The sequence below is a fragment of the Ranitomeya imitator genome, chromosome 5 (assembly GCF_032444005.1).
Source record: "Ranitomeya imitator isolate aRanImi1 chromosome 5, aRanImi1.pri, whole genome shotgun sequence".
NCBI lineage: Eukaryota > Metazoa > Chordata > Amphibia > Anura > Dendrobatidae > Ranitomeya > Ranitomeya imitator.
The window spans coordinates 139,852,660-139,876,217 of NC_091286.1; the positions used below are offsets into that span (position 1 = coordinate 139,852,660).

The 23,558-nt window shown below is 44.3% G+C and overlaps 1 protein-coding gene across 4 annotated transcripts in view; it reads left to right on the top strand.

Annotated features, from left to right (window-relative positions):
- Nucleotides 1-23,558, top strand: part of ADGRG6 (adhesion G protein-coupled receptor G6) — a 259,254-nt gene that overhangs the window by 101,040 nt on the left and 134,656 nt on the right. For all 4 annotated transcript variants that reach the window (XM_069769188.1, XM_069769187.1, XM_069769189.1 and 1 more), the window contains exon 3: nucleotides 22,905-23,246. In XM_069769188.1, coding sequence (XP_069625289.1) covers nucleotides 22,905-23,246 — 342 coding nt within the window. The remainder of the gene's footprint in view (nucleotides 1-22,904; nucleotides 23,247-23,558) is intronic.

The window sequence follows — 23,558 nt, forward strand, 5'->3', positions numbered from 1 at the left end:
CGACAGAGGTTCCCAGTTTGTTTCTAGGTTTTGGCGGGCCTTTTCTGCTAGGCTGGGCATTGATTTGTCTTTTTCTTCTGCGTTTCGTCCTCAGACAAATGGCCAGACCGAGCGAACTAATCAGGCCTTGGAGACTTATTTGAGATGCTTTGTGTCTGCTGATCAGGATGATTGGGTGGCCTTCTTGCCATTGGCCGAGTTAGCCCTTAATAATCGGGCTAGTTCTGCTACCTTGGTTTCGCCTTTCTTTTGTAATTTTGGTTTTCATCCTCGTTTTTCTTCTGGGCAGGTTGAGCCTTCTGACTGTCCTGGTGTGGATTCTGTGGTGGACAGGTTGCAGCAGATTGGGCTCATGTGGTGGACAAGTTGTTGTTGTCTCAAGAGGAGGCTCAACGTTTTGCTAATCATCGTTGGTGTGTTGGTTCCCGGCTTCGGGTTGGGGATCTGGTCTGGTTGTCTTCCCGTCATGTTCCTATGAAGGTTTCTTCTCCTAAGTTTAAGCCTCATTTTATTGGTCCTTATAGGATTTCTGAGATTATTAATCCGGTGTCTTTTCGACTGGCGCTTCCGGCCTCTTTTGCTATCCATAATGTCTTCCATAGATCTTTGTTGCGGAAATATGTGGAGCCCGTTGTTCCCTCTGTTGATCCTCTGGCCCCTGCGTTGGTTGATGGGGAATTGGAATATGTTGTTGAGAAGATTTTGGATTCCCGTTTTTCGAGGCGGAAGCTCCAGTACCTGGTCAAATGGAAGGGTTATGGCCAGGAGGATAATTATTGGGTTTTTGCCTCTGATGTCCATGCTGCTGATTTGGTCCGTGCCTTTCATCTGGCTCGTCCTGATCATCCTGGGGGCCCTGGTGAGGGTTCGGTGACCCCTCCTCAAGGGGGGGTACTGTTGTGAATTCTGCTCTTGGGTTCCCTCCAGTGGTTGTAGGTGGGAATGCAGTTGTCTCTGAGTCACAGACCTGGCCAGGTGTATCGGATGATTACAATTCTGACTGGGATATTTAAGTGGGCAGGATCCTTTAGCCCTTGCCAGTAGTCAATGTTCCTTGTGACGTGTTGGATCACTTTCTGGCTTCTCCTGCTCACTGCCAATTTCAGCAAAGATAAGTGTTTGGTTTTTGTTTCTGTGGCACACTGCCGGTGTGCTTGTTTCAGTTTTATTCCTGCTCTGATTGTAGGATTCACTGGAGTTGCAGATTTACGCTCCTACATCTTTCAGTAAGATGTAGGAAGTTTTTGTATATTCTGCTGTGGATGTTTTGAAGGGTTTTATACTGACCGCACAGAACTCTGTCCTATTGTGTCCTATCTAGCTAGAGTGGCCTCCTGTGCTAATCCTGTTTTTCTGCCTGTGTATGTTTTTTCCTCTCCGACTCACCGCCAATATTTGTGGGGGGGCTGTTTATCCTTTGGGGATTTTCTCTGAGGCAAGATAGTATTCCTATTTCCATCTTTAGGGGTATTTAGTTCTCCGGCTGTGACGAGGTGTCTAGGTGTGTTAGGTACACTCCACGGCTACTTCTAGTTGCGGTGTTAAGTTCAGGATTACGGTCAGTACAGTGGCCAATTTGTCCAGTGAAAGTTCTTATGCAGCTCCTAGGTCACCGGATCATAACAGCGAGCTACGGCTCTCTGACTGACGGTAATGATCTTATCACCGATCAGAGGCAGTATTTGCTGCACTGTTATGCAAAAGACAGCATGGCAAACATTGGATGTTCGGGCCTCCCATTAATGTGAATGGATTTTGGGTTTGGGTACTGTTCTGTTACCTGGACTTAATTTTTTTTTACCTGTTCACCCGAAATCGCCGAACCAAAACATTCAGGGATTCACCCATCACCACTAAGAATACTAAAAAATAATATAAATTTGGCATCGTCATAATTATACTGACCTGAAGAATCATGTTGTCAGATCAATTTTACTGTACAATGATATAACAAAATCGGAAAAACAATTGCGGAATTGCAGTTTTTTCACAATTTTAACCTACTTTTTTGGTTCCATTTTTCAAAACCTAATAAAGTAAAATGAATGTTGTCATAAACTATATGGATAAGTTTTCATAATGAGTTTTTTTTTTCAGTTTTGCAGTTGAATATTTTCACTGTAAGAAAAATGCACAACTTAACTTTTCCCCAGCTGCCCCAGTCTTGATCATTTTTCCCTCTTATATTAGCAAGGTGGCATGCTGATACTGGAAACCAGCATATACTGGATATATGTTACAGAACGTACAACACAACCTTGACATTTTCAATTAGAACATTATAGCAAGAGAAAAATGGTGCCAGCACATTCACCTTACGGGTGATATTGTTTTAACTTTTAAGTGTCTTGTTTTCAGCCAGAATAAAATTTAATAATATGTGTAATATAGCTTGCAGCTATTTTTTCATGGGATTAAATGGTTAGGTAAGAAAAGCAAAGAATGATGTTTCACTTAATACTTTAAGTTGCATTCATCCAGGCTTCAATTATAAACATGATATAAATTCTGCTGTATGGTATAAGTGCATTTTTGGGGCTTTGAAAATTGATTAGATTAATTCAATCATCTCTCAAAACAATGGAGACAAATAAAATGAAAATTGTTTCTGCATGTCTGCATGTAAATTGTCTACATGTTAAACCAGTAAAAATCAAAGGGATAGACATTCCTAAAAAGAGGTAGACAGCCTTCTACATGCCCATAATGTGTCTCCAAGTCTTCTAAATAAATATCTGGAACCTGGCAGATGAGACTGCTGTATTACAACCCGTATTGTGTATTCCAAGCGCAGACTATATTCTACCATAGAATGTAGTGTTCTGTATTCTGATGGATCACTTTCTGATGGGTACTGAGAGGAGTTATTAAGTGTTAGGAGTCGAGGTCTCGCTGCTGCACAGGGGGAATCTCGAGCCATGTCTGCTGCAGTCTTCAATTCTACATCAGCCACATTGGAGCCTGCTCAGCAGAGACATCAGTCCCAGCGTCTCACTCAATCTGATATTGTGTATTGTGCAAAGGGTTACTGCTGCCTTTCCAGGCTCTGCTGTTGTAGCCTGCACTGGTCAGCGCCGAGCAGGCTTTTCTGGGACTAAGTCCTGCTTTGCACACACTGAGCATGCCCAAGGTAAGACCTCTCATTGGAAGTCAGGGGTCACATGCTCAGGTACTGCAGCAGATGTTATTGTCCTCTAGGAAGGTCCTGAAATTGCTCATGTACTATAGCAACTTCCATTGGTTTCCTAGGAAGGTCCTGAAGCTGCTGCAGCTATAAAAGGTTTGCATGGCCGCACGGCCATGCGCTAGTATCACCTCATGTCATGAGCTTGTTGACTGTAGTCGTGCCTGTATGTGTGTATTCAGGAACCCGGCTGAAATAAGCCCCTAGAATACTGGCACCTCCGATGAGGAGCTTGCATGTATGTGTTCAGGGACCCGGCTGAAGTAAGCCCCTAGAATACTGGCACCTCCGGTGAGGAGTTTGCATGTATGTATACAGGGACCCGGCTGAAATAAGCCCCTAGAATACCGGCACCTCCGGTAATGAGTGTTTGTGTGCTTTTCTGGGTGCGTGACCACTGACTGCCATCAGCTCAGCAGTTAGCTGTGTTCCACTGTGACGCTAACAGGGCACAGCATCTTATTTCTAGCGACTCTGTGGAGTTAACAGAGTTCGCTTATACCACCATATAGCGCCGCCATTTGCCAGCAGCAGGTTCCTTTCCTGCATGGTGGACCCCGTGTTGCGAAAGTACCTATTTATACATATAAATATACTCGTTGCATCCTGCCAACCCTAACATAATACTAGCGCTAGGGTCTGGCTAGTAAATGGCAATCTTGCATAACATCCAGCAGCTGGAGGGTAGGTTGGCGGCTCTCAAACGCACAACCTCAGCTGTGGATGTTACCGCAGTTGCTATTCAGGCTGCTAGCGTGGCTGCAGCAACCTTGTCCATGGCCACCCCTGTTCCGACTCTATCTTGCCTCTCCCTGCCAGAGAAATATTCTGGTGATAGTAAATCTTGTAGGGGTTTTGTGAGCCGGTGCTCTATACACCTCGAGCTCCTGGTTGCACGTTTCCCCACAGAGCGGGCAAAGGTGGGATTTATTGTGTCTCTCCTGTCGGACAGGGCATTGGAGTGGGCTATGCCGCTGTGGGACCGTGGTGATCATGTGGTGTAGAGTGCTCCGCTGTTCCTGAGCGCTCTGAAACAGGTCTTTTTAGGGCCTCAAGTCACCCATGATACAGCACTCCAAATATTGGCATTGACTCAGGGCTCATCCTTGGTCAACCATTTTGCCATCCACTTCCACACCCTAGCATCTGGCTGGAGTGGTCGGATAAAGCCTTTATCCCAATATTTTGGAGGGGGCTGGCTGACCATGTTAAGGATGCTCTAGCCTCAATGGAGATTCCTGCCACACTGGAGGAGTTAATAGCTGTGTCTACCCGTATTGACCTCCGTTTTCACGAACGGAGGTTAGAGTGGGCCCAGTGTAGGCAGAGGTTTCGGCTGCCTCCCACCTTCGCCAAACCTTTGGAATCTCCGGTCCTGGTCCCTGAGTCACATGAGGCCATGGAAGTGTCACGAGTGGGATCTAAGTACCGGACCGCTCCTGCACTCAAGGTCTGCCATGTTTGCCAGCAGTCAGGACATCTTGCCACCAGATGTTCACAGCGGTCGAGGAAACATCAGCGTCTAGTGGTAGTAGGTGGAGGTACACTAGACATGGCGACGTTTGCCTCCAAATTGTCCTTTAAGGGGACAATTTTAATAGGCTCATTCACTCACTCGGTAGAGCTCTGTGTGGATTCTGGGGCAGAGGGCAATTTTATGTGTTCTGCCTTCGCCCAACTTAACGCGATACCCCTGGTAATGCTAGCTCAACCTTTAACTGTACGAGTGGTGAATGGGTCGACACTGCCCTCACAGATAACACCAGACCATCCCTTTCACGCTGTCCTTTTCACCATCTTATCAGGAGATTATATCTCTGCTCGTCATTCCTGAGGGAATTGATGAGATCCTGTTGGGGATGCCTTGGCTACGGTATCATTCTCCTCATATCGAGTGGTCCACAGGCAGAATTTTAGGATAGGGTGAATCTTGTGGGGATAGATGTCAGAGGGAAAGCGTTCAGGTTGTTACAACTGAGGTACCCGCAGATTTATCCTCTCTCCCCAAGCAATATTGGCCCTATGACGGATGTGTTCTCCAAAAGGGCTGTGGACATCCTTCCTATTGACCTCTTGCCTGGTGCTGAGCCTCCCCAGGGTCAAGTCTATCTGTTGTCTCTCCCGGAGACGGAGGCAATGTCACAGTATATCCGAGAGAATCTGACAAGAGGATTCATTAGGAAGTCAGTGTCACCTGCAGGGGCTGGGTTCTTCTTCGTACAGAAGAAGAGTGGAGAACTGCGTCCATGCAAAGACTACAGGGGTCTTAACGCCATCACCGATAAGAATAAGTACCCACTACCCCTGATATCTGAGCTTTTTGATAGGCTACGGGGAGCAATGGTATTTACTAAATTAGATCTGCAGGGTGCTTACAACCTGATTTGCATCCGTGAGGGGACAAATGGAAGATGGCTTTTAACACCAGGGATGGGCACTATGAATATGAGGTGATGCCCTTCGGGCTCTGTAATGCCCCAGCCGTTTTCCAAGACTTTGTAAATGACATCTTCCGGGATATGCTTTCCACCTCGGTCGTAGTTTATCTGGATGATATTCTCATCTACTCTGAAGATATAGACTCCCACCGGAGAGATGTTTGCAAGGTCTTCAACCTCCTACAGGCTAACTCCCTCTATGCCAAGTTGGAGAAGTGTGTGTTTGAGCATGAGTCCTTGCCTTTCCTGGCTATATCATCTCTGCCCAGGCTATGGATCCTGCCAAGCTACAGGCTGTGAAGGACTGGCAGGAACCCCATTTTCTCAAAGCGGTGCAATGGGGTTCATTAATTACTATCGCCAGTTCATTCCCCATTTCTCAACTTTGGTAGCTCCCTTAGTTGCCCTCACCAAGAAAAGGGCAAATCCCAAGTTGTGGTCGGAGGAGGTCTCCAAGGCCTTTCTCTCAATTAAGTCACACTTCGCTAGCGCTCCCATCCTACATCGCCCCGATGAAGATAAGCCATTTATTATGGAGGTGGATGCCTCATCCGTTGGTGCTGGAGCAGTCCTCTTCCAAAAGGATGCTCAAGGTCAGAAGCATCCTTGCTTCTTCTCTAAGACCTTTTCACCAGCAGACAGGAATTATTCCATCGGGGACAGGGAATTGCTAGCTATGAAGTTGGCTTTCTCAGAGTGGAGACATCTTCTTGAGGAGAAGAAGCCTCAGCTTGTTGTCTCTTCAGAGAGCCTGAGAACTGTGGCTCCGATTTTGCTAGAGTCTGTGCCCCTAGGCAAGACTTTTGTTCCATCTAATTTGTGACCGGAGGTTCACTCTTGGGCTCACTTGTCCAGGGTGGGTGGACATTTTGGGACCAAGAGGGCATCTGAGCTCTTGGCGAGGACGCACTGGTGGCCGCATATGGCCCGTGATGTCGGGGACTATATTCGGGCGTGTGTCTCCTGCGCCAAGAATCAGTCTCCTCGGCAATGACCTGCTGGGCAGCATTACCCCCTGTTGGTGGCAGACAGGCCCTTGGAGATGGTCGGGATGGACTTCGTGGTAGGCTTACCTGTTGTGAATTCTGTGGCTGAATTCACTCCTGTGGTCACAAGTGGTACTGCAGCTTCTGAGCTTCCTCCCTCAGGTGTTCTGGTGAGCTCGTTAGCTGCTTTGTTATTTAACTCCACCTGATTCTGTTTTCCTTGCTCTTTGTCAATGTTCCAGTGTTGGATCTGAGCTTCTGGATCTTTCCAGTGGCCTGCTGCTCTGCTAGATAAGTGCTTCTTTGCTTTTTGTTACTATATTTTCTGTCCAGCTTGTCTATTGGTTTTGCTGGAAGCTCTGAGACGCAAAGGGTGTACCGCCGTGCCGTTAGTTCGGCACGGTGGGTCTTTTTGCCCCCTTTGCGTGGTTTTTGCTTTAGGGTTTTTTGTAGACTGCAAAGTTCTCTTTGCTATCCTCGCTCTATCTAGAATATCGGGCCTCACTTTGCTGAATCTATTTCATCCCTACGTTTTGTCTTTTCATCTTACTCACAGTCATTATATGTGGGGGGCTGCCTTTTCCTTTGGGGTATTTCTCTGAGGCAAGTCAGGCTTGTTTTTCTATCTTCAGGCTAGTCAGTTTCTCAGGCTGTGCCGAGTTGCATAGGTAGTGTCAGGCGCAATCCACAGCCACCTTTAGTTGTGTTTAGGATAGGTTCAGGTATTGCGGTCTACAGAGATTCCACGTCTCAGAGCTCGTTCTATTGTTTTTGGGTTATTGTCAGATCACTGTATGTGCTCTGATCTGAACAGTACAAGGAGCCAAACTAATGATTTTCAATAGAGGGAAAAAAGAAGTTCTGACATCATTTTTTTTTCTCTGCTCTGTGTTCAGTCTTTTTTTTCCCCTAGACATTTGGGTGCTTCAGGACACAGCTGTGGACATAGATATTCAGGGTCTGTGCTCTTCAATGGATAATCTCGTTATAAATGTACAAAAGATTCAAGATACTATTGATCAGAAATCTATGTTAGAACCAAGAATTCCTATTCCTGATTTGTTTTTTGGTGATAGAACTAAGTTTCTGAGCTTCAAAAATAATTGTAAGCTATTTCTGGCCTTGAAACCTCATTCTTCTGGTAATCCAGTTCAACAGGTTTTGATTATTATTTCTTTTTTGCGCGGCGACCCTCAGGACTGGGCATTTTCTCTTGCGCCAGGAGACCCTGCATTGAGTAGTGTCGATGCGTTTTTCCTGGCGCTCGGATTACTGTACGATGAGCCTAATTCAGTGGATCAGGCTGAGAAAAATTTGCTGGCTTTGTGCCAGGGTCAGGATGATATAGAAGTATATTGTCAGAAATTTAGGAAGTGGTCAGTACTCACTCAGTGGAATGAATCTGCGCTGGCAGCTTTATTCAGAAAGGGTCTCTCTGAGGCTCTTAAGGATGTCATGGTGGGTTTTCCTATGCCTGCTGGTTTGAATGAGTCTATGTCTTTGGCCATTCAGATCGGTCGACGCTTGCGCGAGCGTAAATCTGTGCACCATTTGGCGGTATTGTCTGAGATTAAACCTGAGCCTATGCAGTGCGATAGGACTATGACCAGAGTTGAACGGCAACAACACAGACGTCTGAATGGGCTGTGTTTCTACTGTGGTGATTCCACTCATGCTATTTCTGATTGTCCTAAGCGCACTAAGCGGTTCGATAGGTCTGCCGTCATTGGTACTGTACAGTCCAAATTCCTTCTGTCCATTACCTTGATATGCTCTTTGTCATCGTATTCTGTCATGGCGTTTGTGGATTTAGGCGCTGCCCTGAATCTGATGGATTTGGATTATGCTAAACGTTGTGGGTTTTCCTTGGAGCCTTTGCGGTGTCCTATTCCGTTGAGAGGAATTGATGCTACACCTTTGGCCAAGAATAAACCTCAGTACTGGGCCCAGCTGACCATGTGCATGGCTCCTGCACATCAGGAAGTTATTCGCTTTCTGGTGCTACATAATCTACATGATGTGGTCGTGTTGGGGTTGCCATGGCTGCAAACCCATAATCCAGTATTGGATTGGAACTCTATGTCGGTATCCAGCTGGGGTTGTCAGGGGGTACATGGTGATGTTCCATTTTTGTCTATTTCGTCATCCACTCCTTCTGAGGTCCCAGAGTTCTTGTCTGATTATCAGGATGTATTTGAAGAGCCCAAGTCCGATGCCCTACCTCCGCATAGGGATTGTGATTGTGCTATCAATTTGATTCCTGGTAGTAAATTCCCTAAAGGTCGATTATTTAATTTATCCGTGCCTGAACACGCCGCTATGCGCAGTTATGTGAAGGAATCCCTGGAGAAGGGACATATTCGCCCATCGTCATCACCACTGGGAGCAGGGTTCTTTTTTGTAGCCAAGAAGGATGGTTCGCTGAGACCGTGTATTGATTACCGCCTTCTTAATAAGATCACAGTTAAATTTCAGTATCCCTTGCCATTGTTATCTGACTTGTTTGCTCGGATTAAGGGGGCTAGTTGGTTCACTAAGATAGATCTTCGTGGTGCGTATAATCTGGTGAGAATCAGGCAAGGAGATGAATGGAAAACTGCATTTAATACGCCCGAGGGTCATTTTGAGTATCTAGTGATGCCGTTCGGACTTGCCAATGCTCCATCTGTGTTTCAGTCTTTTATGCATGACATCTTCCGTGAGTATCTGGATAAATTCCTGATTGTTTACTTGGATGAAATTTTGATCTTCTCAGATGATTGGGAGTCTCATGTGAAGCAGGTCAGAATGGTTTTCCAGGTCCTGCGTGCTAATTCTTTGTTTGTGAAGGGATCAAAGTGTCTCTTTGGTGTGCAGAAAGTTTCATTTTTGGGGTTCATCTTTTCCCCTTCTACTATCGAGATGGATCCGGTTAAGGTCCAAGCCATCCAGGATTGGACTCAGCCGACATCTCTGAAAAGTCTGCAAAAGTTCCTGGGCTTTGCTAATTTTTATCGTCGCTTCATCTGTAATTTTTCTAGCATTGCCAAACCATTGACCGATTTGACCAAGAAGGGTGCTGATTTGGTTAATTGGTCTTCTGCTGCTGTGGAAGCTTTTCGGGAGTTGAAGCGTCGTTTTTGTTCTGCCCCTGTGTTGTGTCAGCCAGATGTTTCTCTTCCGTTCCAGGTCGAGGTTGATGCTTCTGAGATTGGAGCAGGGGCGGTTTTGTCACAGAGAGGTTCTGGTTGCTCAGTGATGAAACCATGTGCTTTCTTTTCCAGGAAGTTTTCGCCCGCTGAGCGTAACTATGATGTGGGCAACCGAGAGTTGCTGGCTATGAAGTGGGCATTCGAGGAGTGGCGTCATTGGCTTGAAGGAGCTAAGCATCGCGTGGTGGTATTGACTGATCATAAAAACTTGACTTATCTCGAGTCTGCCAAGCGCTTGAATCCTAGACAGGCCCATTGGTCGTTATTTTTTGCCCGCTTCGACTTTGTGATTTCGTATCTTCCGGGCTCTAAAAATGTGAAGGCGGATGCTCTGTCTAGGAGTTTTGTGCCTGACTCTCCGGGTTTATTTGAGCCGGCGAGTATTCTCAAGGAAGGTGTCATTGTGTCTGCTATCTCCCCTGATTTGCGGAGGGTGCTGCAAAAATTTCAGGCGAATAAACCTGATCATTGTCCAGCGGAGAAACTGTTCGTCCCTGATAGGTGGACTAATAAAGTTATCTCTGAACTTCATTGTTCGGTGTTGGCTGGTTATCCTGGAATCTTTGGTACCAGAGAGTTAGTGGCTAGATCCTTCTGGTGGCCATCTCTGTCACGGGATGTACGTACTTTTGTGCAGTCCTGTGGGATTTGTGCTAGGGCTAAGCCCTGCTGTTCTCGTGCCAGTGGGTTGCTTTTGTCCTTGCCGGTCCCAAAGAGGCCTTGGACACATATTTTGATGGATTTCATTTCTGACCTTCCCGTTTCTCAAAAGATGTCGGTCATTTGGGTGGTCTGTGATCGCTTTTCTAAAATGGTCCATCTGGTGCCCTTGGTTAAATTGCCTTCCTCCTCTGATTTGGTGCCTTTGTTCTTCCAGCATGTGGTTCGTTTGCATGGCATTCCTGAGAATATTGTTTCTGACAGAGGTTCCCAGTTTGTTTCAAGGTTTTGGCGAGCCTTTTGTGGTAGGATGGGCATTGACTTGTCTTTTTCCTCGGCTTTCCATCCTCAGACTAATGGCCAGACCGAACGAACCAATCAGACCTTGGAAACATATCTGAGATGTTTTGTTTCTGCTGACCAGGATGATTGGGTGTCCTTTTTGCCGTTGGCTGAGTTCGCCCTTAATAATCGGGCCAGCTCGGCTACCTTGGTTTCTCCATTTTTCTGCAATTCTGGGTTCCATCCTCGTTTCTCTTCAGGACAGGTTGAGTCTTCTGACTGTCCTGGTGTGGATTCTGTGGTGGACAGGTTGCAGCAGATCTGGACTCAGGTAGTGGACAATTTGACCTTGTCCCAGGAGAAGGCTCAACTTTTCGCTAATCGCAGACGCCGTGTGGGTCACCGACTTTGTGTTGGGGATCTGGTTTGGTTATCTTCTCGTCATATTCCTATGAAGGTTTCCTCTCCTAAATTTAAACCCCGTTTTATTGGTCCGTATAGGATTTCTGAGGTTCTCAATCCTGTGTCTTTTCGTCTGACCCTCCCAGACTCCTTTTCCATACATAATGTATTCCATAGGTCGTTGTTGCGGAGATACGTGGCACCTATGGTTCCATCTGTTGAGCCTCCTGCCCCGGTTTTGGTGGAGGGGGAATTGGAGTATATTGTGGAGAAGATTTTGGATTCTCGTGTTTCTAGACGGAAACTCCAGTATCTGGTTAAATGGAAGGGTTATGCTCAGAAAGATAATTCCTGGGTTTTTGCCTCTGATGTCCATGCTCCCGATCTTGTTCGTGCCTTTCATGTGGCTCATCCTGGTCGGCCTGGGGGCTCTGGTGAGGGTTCGGTGACCCCTCCTCAAGAGGGGGGTACTGTTGTGAATTCTGTGGCTGAATTCACTCCTGTGGTCACAAGTGGTACTGCAGCTTCTGAGCTTCCTCCCTCAGGTGTTCTGGTGAGCTCGTTAGCTGCTTTGTTATTTAACTCCACCTGATTCTGTTTTCCTTGCTCTTTGTCAATGTTCCAGTGTTGGATCTGAGCTTCTGGATCTTTCCTGTGGCCTGCTGCTCTGCTAGATAAGTGCTTCTTTGCTTTTTGTTTCTATATTTTCTGTCCAGCTTGTCTATTGGTTTTGCTGGAAGCTCTGAGACGCAAAGGGTGTACCGCCGTGCCGTTAGTTCGGCACGGTGGGTCTTTTTGCCCCCTTTGCGTGGTTTTTGCTTTAGGGTTTTTTGTAGACTGCAAAGTTCTCTTTGCTATCCTCGCTCTATCTAGAATATCGGGCCTCACTTTGCTGAATCTATTTCATCCCTACGTTTTGTCTTTTCATCTTACTCACAGTCATTATATGTGGGGGGCTGCCTTTTCCTTTGGGGTATTTCTCTGATGCAAGTCAGGCTTGTTTTTCTATCTTCAGGCTAGTCAGTTTCTCAGGCTGTGCCGAGTTGCATAGGTAGTGTCAGGCGCAATCCACAGCCACCTTTAGTTGTGTTTAGGATAGGTTCAGGTATTGCGGTCTACAGAGATTCCACGTCTCAGAGCTCGTTCTATTGTTTTTGGGTTATTGTCAGATCACTGTATGTGCTCTGATCGCTGGTACACTGTGTCACTGGATTGCACTCATAACACTTACCCAAGTATCGTAGCTTAACAGTTATCTGGGTAGTCACCAACCATTTTTCTAAGATGGTGCACTTGGTTCCGCTTCCATTGTGACCTTCTGCACGGGCTTTAGCTCCATTGTTCGTCAAACATGTTTTCCGTCTACATGGCATGCCTGACAAAATTGTCAGTGACCGTGGTCCTCAGTTTGCATCTCGGTTCTGAAGAGAACTCTGTCGGTTACTCAGCATTGAGCTGAATCTCTCTTCTGCATACCATCCCGAGATGAATGGGTTGGTAGAGAGGGCCAACTAGACTCTGGTCACATACTTATGACATTTTGTCTCTGCCAGGCAGGATGACTGGGCATCTTCGCTACCTTGGGCAGAATTTGCTTTGAACAACGCCGTAGCCGACTCTTCCGGGCAAACTCCTTTTCTCCTTAATTACAGCCAGCATCCGCGTGTTCCTGTGCCCTTGCCTGTGTCATCCAACGATTCTAGGGTGGCAGACTGGGTGGTGGAGGCACGTGACATTTGGGACCGCATACAGGATGCCATCCGGGCCTCCAAGGAGAGAATGAGGGTTTCTGCTGATGCACACCGGTGCTCCGCTCCTTCCTTTGCTCTTAGCAACTTAGTGTGGCTCTCCGCCCGTAACATCAGGCTGCGAGTTGAGTCCACTAAGTTTGTGCCTCGCTACATAGGCCCATTCAAGGTTCTGGAATAGGTGAACCCTGTGGTCTGGCTATTCCTCCGCGCCTTGGTATCACCGGCACCTTTCACGTTTCTCTCTTAAAGCCAGTCTATTTGTCCCTCTTTTCCGAGTCATCTGCTGGGACATCGGGTTCATCCATGGATGAGTTTGAGGTGAATGCTATTGTGGGGTGCATGGTGGTATGTGGCAAGAAATATTATCTGGTGGACTGGAAGGGTCACGGCCCAGAGGACAGAACCTGGGAACCTATGGAGCACATTCGGGCTCCACTGCTCATTGCAGCCTTTGAGCGTAGTGAGGCCCAAGGAGGGGGCCCCAGGAGGGGGGGGTAATGTTAGGAGTCGAGTTCCCACAGCTGCACAGGGGGAATCTCGAGCCATGTCTGCTGCAGTCTCCCATTCTACATCAGCCGCAGTGGAGCCTGCTTAGCAGAGATGTCGGTCCCAGCGTCTCACTCAGTCTTATACTGTGCAAAGGGTTACTGCTGCCTTTCCAGGCTCTGCTGTTGTAGCCTGCACTGGTCGGCGGCGAGCAGGCTTTTCTGGAACTAAGTCCTGTTTTGCACACACTGAGCATGCCCAAGGTAAGACCTCTCATTAGAGGCCAGGGGTCACCTGCTCAGGTACTGCAGCAGCTATCATTGGTCCTCTAGGAAGGTCCTGAAGTTGCTCAGGTACTGTAGCAACTTCCATCGGTTCCCTAGGAAGGTCCTGAAGCTGCTGCAACTATAAAAGGTTTGCATGGCCGCACGGCCATTCACTAGTATCACCTCTTGTCATGAGCTTGTTAATTGTGGTCGTGCCTGTATGTGTGTATTCAGGGTCTTCGGTGAGGAGTGTTTGTGTGCTTTTCTGGGTGCGTGACCACTGACTGCCATCAGCTCAGTAGTTAGCTGTGTTCACCTGTGATGCTAACAGGGCACAGCATCTTATTTCTAGCGACTCTGTGGAGTTAACAGAGTTCGCTTATACCGCCATATAGCGCCCCCATTTGCCAGCAGCAGGTTTCTCTCCTGCATGGTGGACCCCGGGTTGAGAACACACTTATTTATACATATATAATCGGTGCGTTCCACCAACCCTAACATTAGGTTAGTGGTGACGCTTCACTTTAATGTAATTATTAGTGTTGAGCATTCCGATACCGCAAGTATCGGGTATCAGCTGATATTTGCGGTATCGGAATTCCGATACCGAGTTCCGATATTTTTGCGATATCGGGAATCGGTATCGGGAACAAGAATCATGTGTAAAATAAAGAATAAAAGTAAAAAATATTGATATACTCACCCTCAGACGCGCCCTGGTTGTAACCGCTGCAACCGCCATGCTTCCCTTCCTAAGAATGAGTGCGTGAAGGACCTGCGATGACGTCGTGGCTTGTGATTGGTCGTGTGAGCGGTCACATGAGCAGTCACGTGACCAATCACAAGCCGCGACGTCATCGAAGGTCCTTCACGCGCTCATTCTTAGGAAGGTAAGCATGGCGGTTGCAGCGGTTACAACCAGGGCACGTCCGAGGGTGAGTATATCAATATTTTTTATTTTTATTCTTTATTTTACACATGCATATGGATCCCAGGGCCTGAAGGAGAGTTTCCTCTCCTTCAGACCCTGGGAACCATTACAGGATACATTCCAATATTTGTGTCCCATTGACTTGTATTGGTATCGGACATCGGTATCGGCGATATCCGATATTTTTCGGATATCAGCCGATACAATCCGATACCGATATTTTCAAATATCGGAAGGTATCGCTCAACACTAGTAATTATTGATTTCTACAAACATGAAAAGTAACACTTCATAAGCATATGGATACAACTCAATGCGATCCTGTAAGGTCTACTGGCTTTATTTAATGTCTTTACATAACTAGAGTTCTGCATGTTCATAGCAGACATTAGACACTGTTGTGGTGCCAGATAAAATATTTGCTTAAGTGTAACTCTATCTCCATGTCTTTATGTATATTGTGCTCTATTGCATAGTAGTAGTAACTTCCTGAATGAAGGTGGTGAAGCCAATCCTCAACAAAGTGGAGAGAATTTACAAAGTGGACTTCTCTGTAGGGCCATTCTTACACTTTTTGTTAGGAAAAACGAGTTTTGCAAGAGGGAGGCGACTCCTTCTGTCTACCTGTTGCTCCTTGTAGCATACTCGCTGGGGGCTGCTGTTTTGTTATGACAGTCCAAAGGCTGACAATGGTATCAGGTCTGTTGGAGGCAGCTACCTAGACAATATGTCAAAGTATAATACATTAGAAAGCAGTATCTAAGTGATCTAAGGCTGGCAGCTTCTAGTCCATTAAGAGGACAAAATAAACTTCAATTCAATTAAGATAATGTAGTATAACAAAACTTTTCATCAAAAGACTCTCATTATTTTTTTGTTAGGAAAAGGTTTACATTTTTATAAATATCCCCAAAAATCTCACAAAAACCTGTGGAAAACTTGATGTTTTTTCTCCCATTTCTCTGTAAAAATTACAATACAAATCAAATAATACGTACCCCCACATGGTTCTCACATAAAATACAACTGGTTTTCAAAAAAACAACAATGCCCATAAACTGGAAGGAAAAATTAGAAAGTTATGAGTCAAAATTGTCAGCTAAAAAATGAATTTTATTTCCGTAAAATAATATTTTAATTCAGGCAAAGTGTAAAAAAAAAAAATGCAGCGTTTTGCATTTCCAGCAAAGTATATGGGATTTATAAAAATCGCACGCCCACTGTGTTTTTTTATGCTGCGTGAACTGAGCTGTGGTGCATTTTTAAAATCCACAAAGTCAATTTCTTGCGAGTATGCTGAATTTTATGTGTAGATTTTCTCCATTACATTGTATTATATTAGGAAAATAAAATAAAAATCGAATTCCACACACAAATGTATCAGTGAAGTTTTGTCAGTGTAAAATACCAGGAAGAATCAAAAACAAAGCCACTTGATTTAGAATATAACATATTAAAAAGAGACAAAAAAAATCAGCATTAAAAATGCCATAAAACAACATGTAAAAAAAAATACACCCAAGAAAACATAATAGAAAAGTGCAAGTAACCAAATTTAACTAATAGGAGCAGAAATCTGCAGAAAAAAAATTCTCCATCTTTTCCACTATGTCAGTCTGTGTAAATCGGTCAGTCAGATGTCAATTGAGTTCTGTCTGACGGTTTCCACAGACTCATTGACTTGCGTGGCCGAGTGCGATCGAATATCAGATCAAACTGGAGCAGGCAGCGATTTTTTTCCTGGAACAGATACTATCTGGGGAAAATATCTGACATGTACACGGCCCTATAGACTAACGATGTGTTGCGGGCTCACACCTGGATCAAAAATACTCTCATATGCACCTGCCCTAATAGAATATAATTGCTAAAGAATGTTTTGATTCAAAAATTCATTTTTACTTTCAAGACAAAATTATGATATGCTGCAGCAGAAAGATTTGTATGTGTAGATATGTTCCAATGATATATGCTCAGTCAGTGACATGACAAGGGTTCACTGGAGGAGAATCTTTACTGTTAGATTCAGGTTATTTTTATATTATTTTAACCTGATGAAAAGTTGTAGCCTCATGACTTTAAGTAAATCCAGAATTTTCATCTTGTGAATGTATCTGTGTTTAGCACAACAATAGGATTGTGGTAGTAAACTTATTTGTACCCTGTGTTTATGCAAAACATTGCTCTACTTTGAATCTCTACGGTGGTAATCCGCTACGACACGCTCGTTACAAATGATGCTCATATTGGGTGGCTCATACAGGAAGTACATGTCTAATTGCACAGTATAGAGGCTGTCAGTCAAGCAGGAGGAGGTGGTGGTGGGCAGGGAATAGAGCTGGAGTGACAGAGAATTTCACCCTCATTTGCATATCAATTTAAACTCTGATTTCTCAGTGATGGAAGAACGGACTGGCCATGTAGATGTATTGCTGGATCTGTCTTTGAAAGAGTTACATGACCAAAAAAATAGTTTAGCAGGCACAATCTTGCTGATTGATACATTGTAAAGGTCATTCTGTAATATTCTTCATGTTATAGATAACTTGAGAACAAGAAAAAAGTGATATTGTAAACACTTTCACCAGTGCAACCAGGTACGGACTGGGACTGAAATTCAGCCCTGGCATTTGAAATCGCACAGGCCAATGCTGCCACTGTCCCCAAGCACCAGATGGCATATATTACTAATATTACCCTGGATGGAGGAAAGCAAGATTTACTAAAAGACCAATATATCTAATGATTCCCATGGCCTGCTGGGGTGAGTGACGGAGTCAGCAACTTTGTGCTTCGTCGCAACTCTTAACTGTATGGGTGTCTTGAGAACACTGATTCTGTTAACAACGTAGCAGACAAGGCAGCCCACAACCAGATCATCCCTTCTGGCATTTGCCAGAATTGCCAAACGGTCAGTTCGGCCCTGAGTGCAACTGAGAGTTTATCTACAAGGAGAAAAGGAAGTTATATTTTCTCTGCAGCTGGAAATCCTCACATCACAAGGGCATTATGTGCCCAATGATTCTATTCTGTCGGCGCCGGCAGTGGGCAGTCATGTGACCGCACATATACGATTTGCAGACTTCCCGCCACATTCTGACTAGACTATATCCAACTTCGCTCAATATACTTGCATTGAAAGAAGCCGCTCTCATCTAGTCGGCACGTAACATGTATGCAATTCACATACTTATGATCACTCTCCCGCTGCTTCCGCCGCTAGCACCGGAGCACGCACTGTGAGGATTCACAAGTCTGTAGTCATATACAGTGCCTGCAGACTTTGTAACTTAAGACCAGACAACCCCCCTTTAAAGCGAAATTAATTTTAAATTATTCTCTAATGTATCACAGGCACATTAGAAAAGACAGCATTGTTAGTCGGAGAATGTGAACCATCATTCATTTTCAGAATTAAAGTGCTATAGAAAGCACACAGACCCTTTAGGCAGTGTGCAGAACTTTTTGTCACTAAAAATTGGACCTGTGAGGAAAGGTCTATCGAAATGAATGACAGTGTTAATACAATATTCATGCAAATATTACAATGTCATTACCAACCTACATACCAGAGGAAAATGCCATTTATTGTTTATCCATTTATATACACCCTGAAGACGTCTGTAACAATTTTATTAAAAGCATTTCTCCCAGCCCTGGCCAAGATTTGTTACTTTCCATGGCAGACATTTTCAAAACTTTCATATTCTAGGTAATTTAATTTTAGAAAAAACAGTGCCAGGTCCGCACAAAGCGTAGTTTTAGAGAAAGCCTCTCGATATTTTTTTTCCACTACTGGCTCACATTGTTTTAATGTGCCTTTTTTCATGAACCATATGAACATGCTGTTATGTTTGCGAACACTTTTGATCCTATTTGGAAAGGAATCATGTTGTCACATAATCAGAACATTCTGTGTAAATGCACTAGGACTGCTATTAGTTAGTTCGGAGCTTTTAATAACTTGACAGATGCTGTACTGTAAGAATGCTAATACATTGCTATAAACCCATAATAAACTACTAGTAGAGCGTAGAATGGAATAAAATTCAATAACATTAAAGAGGGGAAATAACCTATTCATAAATTCTGTACTGTAACAAAACTTAAGTGATCCAGCCCATTGTAAGGGTGCAAATACTTTATAGCACTTTGTGTATAAAAAATATACTCAGTTTCATAATATATGATATAACATAGTTCATAATATTAATGATCACTGGACCTTACATAACAAGCACATTCTACCTAATGCAGTGTTTCTCAACTCGAGTCTTCAAGACTCACCATCAGGTCATTGGTTAGTACTGCATAGGTGATGGAATTAATGCTTGAGTAGGTGATGGATGAAATTATCACGTGTGCAATACTAAGGATATCCTGAAAACTTGACCTGTTGGTGGGTCGTGAGGATTGAGAAACACTGACCTACTGTCCCCCTTATTTCCTTATAGATTGTAAAAGTGCGAGCAGAGCCCTCACTCCTCCTGTAATCGTTAAACTATGTGTTACTCAGTAACATCTTAATTGTCTGTCCACTTATTGTACAGTGCTGTGGAATATGTTGGCGCTACATAAATTAAATTATTATTATTTAATATCATGTGAGGAGACGAGTGGATCTGACAAAATTTTAATTCTTCAAATTGAATGGATCTTCCAGAGAAATCCTATTAGCAACAAAGTTATTCACTGTGAATTGAATATCCCTTTTGTGCTGGAGTCTATCTTGAGTCAAGAGCATAATAAATGTAAGATGTAGAAAATGAAAAAAGAAACTTTTACTCATCTTACTGATCACCTCTCTGGCCAATCCACTCTTCACCATCCCCCTTCTGGTCCTTGGTCATCTTCTTACATTTGCTAACCATCATTGACATGGTAATTTGCCACCTACCACTGTCCCAGGCCTATTCATGCTAGTACAGGACCTGGGTCTCTAATGTGGCCCATAAGGTCATGATGTAATGATGTTCTTACCTTGTGCGTGCATGTGTGTAAACATCCCAGGCCCCACTAGGGCCGAAGTTCCAGGCTAGTGAGAGCAGCCATGGAATACTGCTTTTGGTGGTGGTGATATTAAGATGTGTCAAGGACTGAATGAGAGATGGTGAAGAGTGCTGGACCCAAAGAGGTGAGCATTAAGGGGACTATAAGTTTATGTTTTATTTTTAACCTTTCAATGGCCCGTTACAGAAATAAAACAGTGTCTAACCAGCTACCACTTAGCTGAATCTGTGTGGAGACGAATTACAAAAAATCTGAATGTTGTCGAATGCAGAATTTTGTAATATTTGACTAGAATTAAATTAAATTGTAATATGTTCACTAATCTCTAGTCATGTGATTAAATTAGAAAGGAAATTTGGATTTTAAAAACCATGTACTAATGCACATCTAATTGAATGTTTAGAAACCAAATGTTAGGCGTCGTGATTTTCCCGCTGCGTGGGATAGATCCCAGGAATTGCCTGCTGCTGTGGTCTCCCATTCTGGCCCAGCCGCTGCAGGTGCTGCTCAGCACAGACGTCGGTCCCAGCATCTTGCTGAGGCTCATGGTATTCGTTTGGTTACTGCCAGCTTTCCAGTCAAGCTTATGGTAACTAGCGATATGCAGGCATAACCTGATGCTCGGGAGTCTAAGTCCAGAGATGACCCTACTGAGCATGTCTGTGATGTGGTGTCTGCTCATTGGTGGTTGGACGGTTGCCGCATCTGTGAGGTGGCAGCTCCGGATTGGCCCACAGGTCATGTTTCGGCAGACTGGGTGTGAGTGTTTGGGGGTGGAGCCTTGTGTATAAAAGACCTCCAGCAGCGCATGCGGGTGCGCTAGTATCACTAATGTGTGGTGTATGCGAGTTGATATATTAAGAAAAAAGGAGCGCACTCAGCTATCTTAGGTTGGTGCTGGCTGTACTTGGGAAAAACCCAACAACAAGTCCAATATAGAAAAATCAGCCGCACTCTTATGGTATATCTTTGCAAAAATGTGATGTATTTATTCACATGTGTTGAGACAAAATTTTCATATGTATACACACACAGCAGGGAGTATAAACGAAGTAGTAACGTTTCGACCCTGCCTCGGGTCTTTCTCAAACTGCGTTTTCTAGATAGTGTGAAAAATAAGAAGTGTGGTCCAATTTTGTCTCAACACATGTGAATAAATACATCACATTTTTGCAAAGATATACCATAAGAGTGCGGCTGATTTTTCTATATGCGAGTTGATACTCTACCACTCTGGTTGCATGTTTGAGTGTGTCGCTCTATACGCAGAGAGTACTATGTGGGCAGGTAGGGTTAGGACTGGGTAATTACTCCTTGGGTTAGCATTTGTTTCCTCTATGTGCGCGGTTAGCCCTCAGGCTAGACTTCTCTGAGAAAGCGACAGGATCTTGCACCTAGCACCATCTGAATTCTTTTCTTTTACACATAGTCTGCTTCCCGTGTGTGGTTAGCACCATTTACTTGCAGCGCGAGTTCCACCTTTGTGCTACTTCCCCTGTGATGTTTAACAGGGTTTAGTATGCTATATACTACCTGCAGTACCACTCCATGCAGCAACTGAGCTGGGTTCTGAGTCCTGTTCACACTGTGTGGCTTTCAATACAGTGCGTTTTTTGGTGATCGCTTGTTGTTTAGTTCCGCCATTGTTCACTAGCAGCAGTTATACATCTCTGCACGGTGTAACCCGGGTTGCGATTGCCCTTTTCTGTTTATTTTTATTCAGTGCAATCAGCCAATCCTAACACCAAGAAGTTGTGGATTTCTGCAAACTCATTTGTTTTTAATTTATTATATTACTATATTTACTACTTTGTGATATACAGTCGTGACAAATGTGTTTTTGGGACTTGATGTATCATGAAGGAAAATGTTGAAGGACTTAAAGGTGCGAAGATGTGCATTCTTTGAGGTCCCTATGCCTCTCTCTGATGACATATGTCGGTTGTTTGACATAGCATGTATTTCTAGTTAGAGCATTTTATGAACATGAATATGACTTCTAGTAATCTATGTTAATGTCAAAATGTCTTGCTGTACTTTTGTTCGCTTTGTGAACACTGCTGTCAGACGGGTTTAGCCAGTTTTTGACATGGGATAGAATGAGCCTAGATAATGCTGTTTTTATTTAGAGATAGGCATTTGTGATGGAAAGGTACATTTACTTTTGATATAAACAGGGCAGAAATTGAAAATCTTCAGTTTACTGTACAGTACCAACAGACAGTGGCGTAACATGAAACTTGTGGGCCCCAATGCAAAAGCTGTAAAGTCTTTAATAGCAATTTTCTTTCCATATGGGCCCTTTAGGACTTTTTGGGCTCCATAAACACTAGGGCCCAGATGCAATTGCATCCCCTGCACCTATAGAAACAATAAAGAAAAATAAGGTTGTTACCTATTTAAAAGGGTTGTGAAGCGAGCAAGATGCATAAATCACTATAAACCATAAAGAAGATCTAAAATGGATATATTGGAGAGTAGCCCAATTTGTTGCGTGGCCTAGTCATTCTGTGACATATGGATTCTGGCATAGGTTGCTGGGTGCTTCATTACATAATTATCATGAAACTGGAAATCCTTTGTTTCACTAACTCCTTTAAATTTATATATGGTATTCTCTTTCTTAGGCCGGCGTGACTTTACTGTAGATACAGATGAGAGCTACGCGAAAAAGCATTGCATAGCACTCGGACCAGTGTTAATCTGTGGGGCAGCTCACATCACCATTTATTTTCTCTGGTGTATTCATCGTGCGTGTAAAATCGCAGCTCCCTCGCAACGTCCTCTCCTGGCCGCACCTTCTCCTGTATGAGCGGTCACGTGGTGCCGCCGATTACAGTCATGAATATGCGGTTCCACCTCCCACCCACTGTTGGGTACTGGGATCTTTATTTTAAACACGAAAACAAAAAAAAAAGGATTTTTCATATCTTCTTTCCAGCGAAGGCTGCTGGAGAGAAGATATGAATGGCGGCTTCAACACCAGATGCAGGGAACAGCGCTTATCTCTAGCGCTGTCTCCTGCACGCTCCGTGTGGTACCCAGTCGGCACACGGGCGGCACACGTGTGCCGCACGTGTGCCACACAGATGGCCTACGTGAGCTCACGGACACACGGACATGGATAACTCCGGTACCGATTTTTTTTTGGTACCGGAATTATCTGGACGCGTGAGACTGGCCTTATGCAGGAAGCTTTAGTTGTATATAAGTAATGCATCCATTTTTGAGAATATTTACTCTGTCTATATTATGCCTGTATTTCATATATGTTGACGTATCTAACATGTTTTATATCTTTTTTTTTTATCCGACAGTATTAGGCTGTGCCAATTGTAAGTTAGAACTTACCGCCCCCTCTGGATCCTTCAACTCACCATGCTACCCCGAAATGTACCCCAACAGTCAGGATTGTCGGTGGATAATACGTGCACCAATTGGATTTATAATACAAGTCACGTTTGTGGACTTTGAAGTTGAAGAAGCTCAGAACTGCATGTACGATTCTCTCTCAATAAACAACGGTGAAACTATTTCAAGATTTTGCGGAATTACAGCTAAAGGTCTCTCCTTTAATTCAACCAGAGATGTGATGATCATTACTTTTGTAAGTGACTTTAGCATCCAGAAGAAAGGATTTTCAATCACATATAATATCGGTAAGTATGAATGGATTCAATTTGTGAATTTATTTTACTTTACCTGAGATTACTGAAGAAACAATTTGTTAAAAGGCAACATATTAGTTAAGTGATTAAAGGGAACCTGTCACCTGAATTTGGCGGGACTAGTTTTGGGTCATATGGGCGGAGTTTTCGGGTGTTTGAGTCACCCTTTCCTTACCCGCTGGCTGCATGCTGGCTGCAATATTGGATTGAAGTTCATTCTCTGTCCTCCATACTACATGCCTGCACAAGGTAATCTTGCCTTGCGCAGGCGTGTACTATGGAGGAGAGAGAATGAACTTCAAT